The 12973-nt window shown below is 33.0% G+C and overlaps 1 protein-coding gene and 1 long non-coding RNA gene across 15 annotated transcripts; one reads left to right on the forward strand and one right to left on the reverse strand.

Moving 5' to 3' along the window:
* Positions 1–1079: 1079 nt before the first annotated feature.
* Positions 1080–4156, reverse strand: LOC131656096 (uncharacterized). 14 transcript variants are annotated; one of them, XR_009299984.1, is made up of 10 exons: positions 3842–4156; positions 3487–3712; positions 3279–3357; positions 3120–3187; positions 2818–2909; positions 2564–2642; positions 2347–2497; positions 1905–1998; positions 1678–1757; positions 1080–1414 (listed from the first exon to the last, which is right to left on the reverse strand). It is a non-coding gene; the product is annotated as an uncharacterized LOC131656096 (long non-coding RNA). The 14 variants fall into 14 exon arrangements; XR_009299986.1 differs by having other exon boundaries at positions 2347–2642; positions 3467–3521; positions 3618–3712; positions 3860–4153; XR_009299985.1 differs by having other exon boundaries at positions 2347–2642; positions 3467–3521; positions 3610–3712; positions 3860–4153.
* A 7349-nt stretch (positions 4157–11505) lies between these two features.
* Positions 11506–12555, forward strand: LOC131658323 (uncharacterized). Its single transcript, XM_058927630.1, has one exon. It carries the CDS (start codon positions 11506–11508, stop codon positions 12553–12555), a length of 1050 nt encoding a protein of 349 aa, XP_058783613.1.
* Positions 12556–12973: the final 418 nt, after the last annotated feature.

The raw sequence follows: 12973 nt of genomic DNA on the forward strand, positions 1-12973 counted from the left end.
TTAAAATGATTAATAAAAAAATATTTAGACCAGTAATTATATGTCCCGTTAATAATCAATATTTTGATTAATAATTTCATATTACCGTGTACAAATATTAGTTTGATCAATAACTTCATGTCCCCGTGTACCTTAAAAAATATTTTAATTCAGTTACTTCATATCCCGTTAATAATCAATATTTTGATCAGTAACTTCATGTCCCGTTAATAATCAATATTTTGATCAATAATTTTATATACCCGTGTACAAAAGATTTAGTAAAACATAATTTTATTTTTGCATCATATTTTGTACACTAAAACTAACTTAAAAAGTATTATTAATTTCACGTTAGAAACATAATTTTTTTTTACAAAATAATCAATTTTTTTATACAATTTGTTTATAAACAATAAGTTTTTTCCGTTTACAAAATATTTATATCAACAATACTCTTTTTCCAGTTTATAAAAATATTTATATTAACAATATATTTTTTCCTATTTATATTTTTTTCCATTTAAAAATACGTATGAATAATTTAGAGGTAAAATATCAACAGGACCATTAAAAATTTAAAAAAAAATAAAAAATAAAATAAGGCTACAAATATTATAAATCCTCACAATATACATACACTTATAATATTGACCAAATATACTCTCAAATGATATTATACACTAAGAGGGATCATAGATTCCAAACCAAAGACTTAATTATTTGGCACAACAAATGTATTTATATATAAAACTAATTTACAAAATCACTTACAAACTGAACATCATATTTCATAAGATTTGGAAGTGCATGGCAAATAAGCTCATGGCAGGATTAATGAAAAGAAGATTTTTACATATATCTACCATTGCCAAAGGGAAAAACTATATCTGCAAACTCATCACAGGAAACTATATTTTTGTACTTACTATTTAGATGTAAGTACATAAACAGCCTATATTTGCAAACTCGTGACAGGAAACTATAATTTTTCATATTATTTTGTTAACGAATAAACAAAGAATAACAACCAAAGTAGTAAACATACGAATGCTTGAATAAGTGAATAGTGTGAAATAGTAGCTAATCATGATGGCAAGTTTATCCTGAAGCAATTTCAAATTATTTATAGCATTTTGAAAAGTTAATAAAATCCGTCATATGGTGTCAAATGCATAGAAAACTTTAAAGTGCTAACTGCTAATCTTGTCTCAATGTATAAGCTCCTGGAACTTTCAAAATAAGACGTTGGTGTTTCGTGATCGGAGTATTACGCCACGAAGTAAATGCCATGCTTGCTGCAGCCACTATGGCTATAAACTATTCATTTGTTTGTCGTCAAAGGAACTTGCGAAACAACAGCTTTTTTGGATGTCCATCTTCCCACAAAATCAATGAAGTCCCAAACTTGTTTCCTTCATGCCATTACCTCAACCTGCATAACCATTCACGCCATTTTATGTCAGCTCATAGGACACATTGTACAACCAGAAAAAATGAAAACATGAAAGCACATTCATACAATACATGGTTAATGAAAAAACCAAGTACAACATGCCAATGCAAGTCAGGATCAATGCCAAAATTCAGATATAGCCCAATTTTCACTACAATAGTCATGTCATCTTAAGCAAGTCCAAAAAACTATCAACATACATATTATTCTAAAACTACGTGCAAAGGATAAAAGAAACTAACACCAGATTCCATTAACTTCAACTCCAACTTCAACTCCAACTTGTTCACCACAAGATTCCATCGTATTTGCAAGTCCTCAACTTCAAGGATAAAAAAAACTCATTGACCCTTTATTTCTCAATCTATAAACTCTTTCATGGTTTTCTATGAAAGAGTATAAAGTCAAGATGCAATTATAATATTGGTGAATAAATTAAAATGTATGATTTTCTTTATTCTTCTCACACCTTCAGCTTGTTATAACAGACTGCATCACCGACTCGAACCGCCACTTCCCACAAAATTCTGCAAACCAATCCGCATAACCACCATAAAATGTTCCTGCAGAAAACAAAACCAAACAGAAACCAAAATCCGGTTCAGCCAAACTAAAATGGAAAGAATCAGTTATAATATTAGCGGGGTTCAATATCATTTAGAGTCAGTCTTGAATCCTTGCAAATGTTCGACAAACTTTAACAAACTCAAAGTTTAACCAAATAAACATTCATGAATTACCAAACATAAGATCACACAAACATCAAATATGAATTAGTTACAGTGTATGAAACATACTAATATCAAACATCAACAATTCAGTGACAATTTATATGCAATAAAGTGGTTTTCAAATATAAGTACCCTAATTTATTCAATAAACACAAAATAATAAGGACACAGAAGACAAACCTGCATATGGAAAGAGCACAACTGTCAACTTACATTTAGCCTTTCTTTAAGAATTCTAAGGCCATCAAGCATACTTTGTTACACGTATCAATGGACTTTCTTCACTGTCACAACTTTAGAAAGCATGCAACAACTTTAGTATTCCACGGGTCTGAAATACAAATTGAATGTTTAGAAACTAATCACAATTAGCCATTGAAGACTGTCATCAAGATACATCAAACTCTAGTGAAGACTGTCATCAAGATACAACTTCCATAAGCTCGTAGCGAACTCGCAAATTCCAGAGTAGCAGGCTGCAAAATTTAAACTCAAGTTAGCACTTACTGAATACCTTCTCGGGTTTTATATAATTCATTCAATAATAATGGATGTTAAAATAATAATGGATGTCAAAACTCAAGTCAGCTCATCTGATAGACCGGCTTCACTCCATCTGCGACGAAATAAATGAACAGTTACTGCACATACCTGTTCAATGAAGCTACATCAGTTCAATGAGTTGTGATAGGATCCAGTCGATTTCCAGATTTCCAGAACCTGCATGCGTCGATTTCCAAAACCTGCAAAGTTTGTGTTAAGTCCATTTGACATATAAAAAACCAGTCTTGTACAAATAGTCCATTTGACATAACAATGCATACCACAACATAAGCGAAAATAGGAAAGAAACCAGTTGAATCATTTTGTCGAACACGTAACGCGCGTGAGTTGCAAAACGTAGACAATAGTACACAATCAAAACCTAAATTGAAGTAAAACATTTCAGATACCTATGTTATTCTCCAGTCCATGCTGTTCTTTTATTAGTCTCGTTCAACCGCCATGTTTATGCTTCAAACTAAACGAAATTTCATTAGAACAATCTCGTTCAAAAAATGAACCACTACTGACCAACTATCTCTTGATGTAGCTCGGAACCTCAATCTGACCTGAATCAATTTCGAATACATCATGAACCAAATCTTCATAGTGAATTTTTAACTTGACTGTCGACTTACTGGAATCAATCTAAAATTTCAAGAAGGAAAAACTACAGGTTAGTAAGTTGAATACATAAGATGCTATTTTGTAAACAAATTTTGTCATAACAAAAGTTAGAGATTAGTAAGTTGAATACATAAGATTAAAACTTCTCACAGAAAAATTGCAAGTTTTCCATGCCGGTAACAGCGCTGCAGACACAAATTGAGGGAAAGTAAGCCTTCAAACCTCATGACAGATCTGACCAAAAAGTCACACAAAAATCATTTCGAATCCAACCACCACACCCGCCGTCAAAAAATGTGTTGCCGCTACTATAGTTTATCACTATCAAACCGCCTACCGCCGGAAACGCCATAGCCACCGCCATAATTTCGTAGATCTGAGTAGAGAGTCAAAGATAGAATCAAAGATAAAGAATCAGATCTGTTACACCTAAATCTGAAAACAACAAACACCAAATCAACACCACTAAACCTAAAACAACAAACACCAAAACACCAAATCAAACCTGTTCAGATAACCGTACCGTCAGCGAAGCTTATCCCTTTCGCGTGAGTCAACACCACCAAACCTGAAACAACAAAAACCAAATAAAAATCAAAATGAAACCTATCTGAAACTCAATAATAAGAATGAATAAGGAGATGGAGAAGGAAGAAGGAGAGAGCTATTCAAGAACTTCTGCCAAGAAGATGACTAAAGTAAGGAAGCAGATAGAAAGAAGAAAAGTGAGAGACGGATGAGACATATGCAAGAGGAAGTAGAAACTATAGGGAAGAGGATGTGAGAAGGTGGAAAAGTAGAAGAAAGGATGGTGAAGTGTGCCACTTGTCAACCCAAAATGAATAAGAGGGCAAAATGGGGTTTTAAACAACTATGTATTTTCTTATATTATAGATAGGTAGTGGAATACTTAAATGAATTAAAATATGATAAATAAGGATAAGTTAGTGGAAAGAAATAATAAATATTACATTAATTTTCTAAATGGACAAATAATTTGAGACAAATAAAAATTGGAAAGATGACACCTATTGTGAGACGGAGGGAGTAGTTAAAAACAAATAAAGAGTTTTCTCTCTCCTTCATAATTTCAACCACCCCATAAATCCAATTAAAAATAAATTTAAAGATTGTTCTCTTCTTATTGGTTGTTCCTAAGACTAAGAATATGAATTTTGAGTCGTTTCCATGCAAAAATTTCACTACACTTTAGTTTCTCTTCAATTCTTCATCTTCTTTCTTGCACCTTTTACAATATTCTTCATCCTTCTTTGATTGTGTTCGGCTCTTTTTATCCATTCACCATGCTTCAGCGTCTTCAACCACTTATTCATGTCAGTAATGGAGATATTGAATCAGTTTATTACATTTATCCAGTGTAGGTCCCAATTATGTTAAGCTTACACCTCTTTTGAATGGTTATAACTATCTATCTTGGTCAAGATCAAAGCAAAGAGCACTTGGTGCTAAGAACTAGTTATCTTTCATTGATGGATCCATTGAAGTTACAAAACTCTTGATATGAACCGAGCAGCACGAGATCGTTACAACTATATGGTTCATTCATGGCTTCTCAATTTAGTTTCTGAGCCAATTGCTCAAACTATCGTTTTTCAAGAAAATGCTCTTGATGTTTAGATAGATCTCAATTTTTTTTTGCCAAAGCTGATAGAATTCAAGTTTTAAATCTTCGGGCTGAGATCAACAATATGAAACAAGGTATAAAATTAGTTATTGGTTATTACACTAAAATGCATGTATTATGGGATGAACTGAATTCACACATACCAATGTTAGCTTGTAGTCATCAATGTAGATGTGAAGTTATGCGGTCAGCAAGAAATTTTCGTATGGAAGACCAAATCATTCAGTTTCTCATAGGTTTGGATGACAATTTTTCTGTTATAGAGACTCGAATTCTTCTTATGGAACCTTTACCTTCCATTAACAAAATCTACTCGATGGTCATTCAAGAAGAAAGTAACAACATTGCTCTTTTACCTAAACCTGAAAATAACTTTCAAATTGAAGAATCTAACACCTTGATCAATGCTTATAATGCAATAAAGTTTCAAGATTGTGGTAAGAATCATGTTCATTTAAAATACAAGAAGGATCTTAGAATTTTCACTCACTGAAATAAAACTGGTCACACTATAGAAGTATGCTAGAGAAAACATGGATTCCCTCCACACTTGGGCAAGAAACAAGTTTCATCAAATTCTTTCAACTCTAATGACAGCGATGAGCAGAATAAATCCAATGTTGGAGATAAAGTTCAACAAATTCCCAAGCTAGTATTACTCAGGAGCAATATTCTCAACTGATTAGTTTACATCAACATTCAAATTTAATGCCTCACACCCAAACTTCCAATGTCATGCAAAGTTCCAACCAAATTTCTGCTCATTCTGATTAGGGGTGCTCAAAACCAAACCAACCCAATAGAAAACCACAAACCAAACCAAACCAAACCGAAACCGCAAAAAACCACATTTGGTTCGGATTAGTTTGGGTCATTTTTTAACAAAACCGCACGGTTCGGTTCGGTTTGCGGTTTGTATTTTGTAAACCGAACCAAACCGAATCAAACCGCATTATGTTACAACCTAAATTTTACTTAACTCACATCCAACCAAAAATTAAACCTATTATACATTAGCCTTATGAATACGAACAATTTTCTCATCCTTACACATATAATTTCAGTCCCGATCTTCTCAAATCTCTAATAACATTATTTTACCTTCTTTGCCACATACATCTTCCCTCTTCTTCTATAATCTTTACTCTCCTATATTCTTTCTTTTTCACCTTCTCATTTTTATGTAAATGTTCCGTAGTGCAGTTTCATTTTAATCGCACATCTTCTTCTCTAATCTCTCAACACTTTTTCTTTTTCTTTTTCACCTTCACTAATCTTTCGTCTCTTCTATTTTTTTGTTTCATTATAATAATTTTATATTGTTTTATGTTATTATTTTATGTTTAATATTCCACTTTTGTCTAATTTAATTTTTACATATTACATGGAAAATTGTTGTCAAAATATGACGAGTTTTGTTGTTATTTGTTAGTGTATGAATGTCTAAATATAAAATTATGTTGTCATATATATGTGTATGTATGGCTCAATAAAATATTTGTAAAAAACCGAACCAACCGAACCGAACCAAACCGCATTAGTTTGGTTTGGTTTGGTTCGGATTTTTTTTAAAAGTCAACCGAACCAAACCAAACCGCACTATTTTTTCTCTTGCGGTTCGGATGATTTTTTTCGTCAAAACCGCCCAAACCGCACCGCGAGCACCCCTAATTCTGATCACAAACCAAACATTACATAGAGTTGCATAAGTATTAAGTTTTGTATCAGTATAACTCTAAAAGGTCCAGAGAAGGAAATTCAAAGTTCTCAAAGGACATTTGATACTACGTATCACCCGAGTGGGCCTTTTAGTCGCCCCTTGATTGAATCATTCGCCCATTGGATGGTACACTGTGTCGTTGGTCGCATCACTTGCCCTCAGCTGGGCTTAGGTAAAACCACATATTTCCCACTCAAGAAACATTGGGTTTGACGTGTCCTTAGGCACTAGCAATATATAAGCTCAATCAAAGAAGAAATGTGTTCTATTGAAGAATAGGGGAAAGAATAGTTTCGCGCCTCTAAGAGGGGTAGAGTAACCACCCTATGGGTCCAAGGATCCAAGCCCAATAAACCTCTATAAATACTCTAGCCACGAGGATGAGGGGGAACATTTATTTCACTCACAAACCACCTCAGATGGCCCTACAGACCTAGGGATTGTCACTCATTATACTTTTAACAAGTACAATTGGCGTCCACCATGGGTCCCCCGGTAAAACTGAAATAGGCCACCATTGCATCAGAAGGTTGGATTATTATCCACATCTTCAACCCATTAATCCAATATGGTGAACAAGTGGGCAGCAACTCTGAATAATAGTAGTTTCATCGACGATGAGGACGTCATACCATAAATGCATGTCGTCATTGATGATTTATGTCACCAGAATCAGACTATGGAGGAAAACATCTAATGTTATGAGGAGACTAATGTTTCGGACCTTCAACCTCTCTATGATGAAATATGGGGGCACCAGTGCCAAAAAGTTTCAAGTCGGCGTCACTAGTTAAATTTCATGGACGTGGCTACCCCTAAGAGCATGTTGCTTCTATCAACGCATATATGCAAATTATTGGAGCCTCAAATTCCCTAAAATGCAAGGTTCTGCATGGAACCTTCAGGTACACAACATTAAGGTGGTACATGAGTCCGTCACAACTCTCGGTCTTCAGCTACCAGGACCTCGTGAAGAAATTGGTCCATCAGTTTGCAAGAAGCAGACACGGAAAGATGACTACCACTAACATGTTCAACATTCTCCAAGGCCTTTCAGAGTCTGAAGGAGTATCTTGTCTGATTTATTGAGGTGGCTATCAAGTTCGTTTACCCCAACTAAGAGATGTTCGTAGGAGCATTCCAAAATAGACTGGGGGCTGTGCATTTTAATGAATCGCTCACCTAGAGGCCTCTTGCTTCCCTAACGAAGGTAGTGACACATGCATAATGATATATAAAGGACGAAGAGAGCAACGCCAAAAAGAAGCTTAGAGATGTTAAGGAGAGGACAATTGGCATCCTTGATAACTCGCGCACACCACTCTTGCAAGAATTACTATACCTTGCATGTGAGAGACAAAGTAGATTTCAAATGAAGCGGGAGGCCTACATAAAGCTTCACACCTTTGAACAATCGATGTGATTAGATGAGACATGAGGTCCCCCATACACAAGACATTCTTTTTTCACCAGCCCCCAAGTTAGACACCATGGGGCCTGAACCCAAGATGTGGTGAACGTTTCACAAGTTCAAGAGTCACCACACAAAAGAGTGTTACCAACTTAAGAAAAAGATAGAGTGTCTGATCCAAGAGGGCCACTTGAAGAAATACATCAGATGCAGCTCCACCCTGACGTAAGGTAAATCTAGCTCTTAAGGGCAAGATGCCTCTTGGAGCTCCAAATCCAAAAAGGGAAAGGAACCAAGCAAGGGGTGAAATGAGACCTATGCGCTAGACCCTTATGCACTCTCTTCTCCGTCTAGTACATTTTCATTATATATCACATTAAACTTATTGGTGATAATTCTAAGCTAGTTTCTAAAAATTGTATGGATGACTTCAAAACCCTAAAGGCTTTTGATGTACCTTTACAAACTCCTAAGGCCCCTATAATTTTGAAAGTGGTTTGGAAGCCGTCTAGGAACTCTTGGATTAAAGCAAATAGTGATGAGACCACTACTACAAAAAAAACATTTCGTAATCATTTATTACTAAGACCATATAACCAACCGAAGTAATATATGTTCATTAGACGTCTTTCATTTTTTAAAATCATATATAATCACATTTAAAATAAAAAATTGTTGTGATATATGAAGAGTGACACGCTTCAAATCCTAACACCCACAATTTTATTTTTTTCATTAGAAAAATGGTGTGTTCCCTTAGTTTTTATTTTTATATAAAAATTAAACACTTTTCACCACGGTAGAGATTAACAACCATGGTGAAATATCATGAAAATTCACCATGGTTCTTTTTAACAACCTAGTGAAATATATTACCTATATAGGCTACCTTAATTCATTTCATAACAGAATGCACTCAAAATGAAACCCAAACTTCTCTCACATTATCCCAATCTCTCAAAACTCCATCATAACTTTACAAAACTCCAACATATATTTTTCAACTAGTATGAATCAAGGAATGATATCATGAAACAAGTGGCCAATTTATATATTTGTCTTTATTTCATTGTATCTTTTCAAAGAAAGGTGTGTACTTGAAAATATTTATGAGTTATGATGTTGTAGTTGTTTAAAGAGTTGTCTTATTTTCCTTGTTCAAAATATACGTTAAACATTTATCTTCGTCCAACATAGGGTTTAAGTTATTGTTGAGGTAAGTTGTTGTTTTGTTAAGTTAAGTTGTTGTTATGTTAAGGTAAGTTTTGTTTTTGTTGATAAACTAGTAACAAACCCGTGCGTCCGCACGGGTTTTAGTATGGGACGCGCATTTGTTTCAGATGTATATTTTTTAATAGAAAAATGTCTGGTACCCGTTAAAAAATAATAATTGAATGTATAGAAATATGTCTGGTACCCGTGAAAAAATAATAATTGAATGTATAGAAAAATGTCAGGTACCCGTGAAAAAATAATAATTGAATGTATAGAAAAATGTCTGGTACCCGTTAAAAAATAATAATTGAATGTATAGAAATATGTCTGGTACCCGTGAAAAAATAATAATTGAATGTATAAAAAAGTGTCAGGTACCCGTGAAAAAATAATAATTGAATGTATAGAAAAATGTCGGGTACCCGTAAAAAAAAAATTAAATGTATAGAAAAATGTCTGGTATCCGTAAAAACATTTAGATCAATAAAAAATTTTAATATAAAATATGTGAATAATAAAAGATAAAAAAATATAATAAAAAATAAAAGCTAAAAAAATTATGATGGAATGTCATGACATCGCGCCTGCAGAACTGGAAGAAAGATCCAGTTTGTACTTAACAAATACAGAATATTTTATGTGAATATTATGTAATCCTATGTGGCGCATATTATGTAATCCTATGCGTTCGCACGGGTTCTGGTACGGGACGCGCATTTGTTTCAGATGTATATTTTTTAATAGAAAAATATTTGGTTACCCGGGAAAAATAATAATTGAATGTATAGTTATTAAAAAATATTTTGATCAGTAACTTCATGTCCCGTTAATAATTAATATTTTGATCAACAACTTCATGTTCCCATGTACAAATATTAGTTTTATCAATAACTTCATGTACTCGTGTACCTTAAAAAGTATTTTGATTAGTAACTTCTTGTCCCATTAATAATCAATATTTTGATCAGTAATTTTGTGCCCCGTTAATAATCAATATTTTGATCAATAACTTCATGTTTCATGTACAAAAGGTTTAGTAAAACATAAAAAATTTAGTATTTTAAAATTGGGGACCAAAACTAAAAAAATTAATAATAAGGGACGAAAGTTGCAATTATATATATATTGTTATAAACATTTATACTAGTGGATGTCCATCCCTCTTCTTATTCTTCATCTTCCTATTCCACTTTAATGTACTTAATTTTCTACCTTCCTTGGGTCCTATAAATAAGACTCATGTTACAATGTAAAGTTCACCTTTGAGAAGAATATAATACAATGTTGCTTGTTCTCTTCTCTTCCTATCTTTTGATCTCTATATAGTTCCATTTAGTTTATAATACGTTATCAGCACGACGCTCTCAGGTATGATTTGGAGGAGATTATTTTTTTATGATATTCAGTAATTTTATAATCATATTAGGACATTTAACATTTTGTAATTTTATTGTTCGATAATTTTATTGTAATTTTATGGTTAAGATTATGTAATTTTATTGTAATTTTATTTGTCATAGAATTGATGTATGTTTAAGAATATTATAAAAAAAAAAATCTTAGGTAGCAACTCAACTTTTTGTAAGATGGGTTGATGTTGTTGAGGTTGTGGATAACACATGTGGTTTTACAATGATTCCAATTTTGATGGATAGTGCACAAATAAATTTAATTGTGTCAAAGGATTAAAAGGTGGATTTGGCTTAAAGCATGAAAGAATTATTTTTGTTTATTCGATGGAATTGAATTAGAGAAAGAAGAAATAACTTTTTGCATCCCAGAAGGATATATGGTTTTAATTTTAACGCATCCCAGAAGGATGGTTATAATTTTTAGATCATTGTTTGTAACAAAAGCAGAGCATCCCTGAAGGATAGCGAAATAACATTGTATAGTTCATGAAGAACTCATAATGCTTTATTTTTATTTATTTATCTATTTATTTATTTTGTATATGTAAGATGTATTATGTCACTAAATTGATATATTTTTTTTATAAAAAAAAAAACAAATAATTTTAAGACTAATGTGACAATCTAGTTTACTATTGTGTTATTTCTAAATATTAGAATTTACAAAAGTATTATTTTAAATATTAATATTTAATATTTCCTTTATGATAATTATCTCAATATAATATTTTTTATTTCTTTTATTTTTATGATAGAACTACTAAGTATGTCAAATCTTACAAAATTGGATTTTGGGGCTCTTGATATTTCGGGAAAGAACTATTTGACATGGGCCCTAGACGCCCAAATTCATTTAAGCGCAGAAGGTCACGGTGATACTATTAAAGAAGGAAATAAATCATCTGATCAACAAAAGGCAAAAGCCATGATATTCCTCCGTCGTCACCTTCACGAGGATCTTAAAAATGAGTATCTTACCGTAACTGACCCACATGTCTTGTGGAAAAATTTGAAAGATAGATATGATCATCAAAAAACGGTTATCCTACCAAAAGCTCGATATGAATGGATGCATTTACGTTTGCAGGATTTTAAAAGTGTAAGTGATTATAATTCTGCAATGTTTAGAATAACTTCTAAGTTATTACTATGTGGAGAAAAAGTAACTGATGAAGATATGCTAGAAAAAACATTTTCCACTTTTCATGCATCCAATGTGCTCCTGCAGCAGCAGTATCGAGAAAAGGGGTTTATTAAATATTCTGACCTAATATCTTGTCTTCTTGTGGCTGAGCAAAATAATGAACTATTGATGAAAAATCACGAGGCCCGTCCCACTGGTACAACTCCATTCCCAGAAGTGAATGTGGCAAGGCACGACCACTATAGGAAAAATCGTGGTCGCGGTCGTGCATATGCACGTGGTCGTGGTCGTGGTCGTAATTATGCTCATGGTCTTGGTTTTGATCGTGGTCGCAATGGGAATCATAAAAACACATATTTCCACCCGAAGTGGAAAAATGTTGAAAAGAATGAAAAAGAGGGTCAGAGTAGCAAAACAAATGAAAATATTTGCTATCGTTGTGGAGGAAAAGGTCATTGGAGTCGCACTTGTCGTACTCCAAAACACCTTGTTGATCTTTATCAAAAATCACTGAAAAATAAAAAGGAAAAGATCGAGACTCACTTTGCTAATGAAGATGATGATCCAGATTATGGTAATATGGATGTTACCCATTTAGATATTGGTGACTTCTTTGCTGATCCAGATGGAAAAATTGATCACCTTATTGGAGATGGAAGCGTCAAGAAATAAAATTTGTGGAAATTTTCTTTTTATGTTTTATGGATGTTTTGAATTTTATTTTCTAATAATAATAAAGTGTGTTTTCTACTTGTTTGTTTACATAATTTACTATTTAAATAATTTGTGTTTTTAATGTGCGCTTATAACTTATTGTTAAAAAAAAAATTATTATTGTTCTTAGAATGAATATGGACGCTAGCTCCAGTAATGAAGATATGTGCCTTGCTGACAGTGCAACAACTCACACAATTCTCAAGCATAAAAGATATTTCTCTAATTTAGTGAATCGAAAAACTGATGTCAGTACTATTTCTGGCACCTCAAAAATAATTGAAGGCTCCGGAAGAGCCCATATGTTGTTACGTGGTGGAACAATATTGCACATTGATAATGCATTATATTCCCCCAGGTCCCATAGAAATTTATT

This window comes from Vicia villosa, linkage group LG3 (genome assembly GCF_029867415.1).
Source record: "Vicia villosa cultivar HV-30 ecotype Madison, WI linkage group LG3, Vvil1.0, whole genome shotgun sequence".
Taxonomy (NCBI): Eukaryota; Viridiplantae; Streptophyta; class Magnoliopsida; order Fabales; family Fabaceae; genus Vicia; species Vicia villosa.

Excerpts from the sequence above, each read along its gene's own strand:
- LOC131658323 (XM_058927630.1), top strand. The coding sequence starts at position 11,506 with ATGTCAAATCTTACAAAATTGGATTTTGGGGCTCTTGATATTTCGGGA.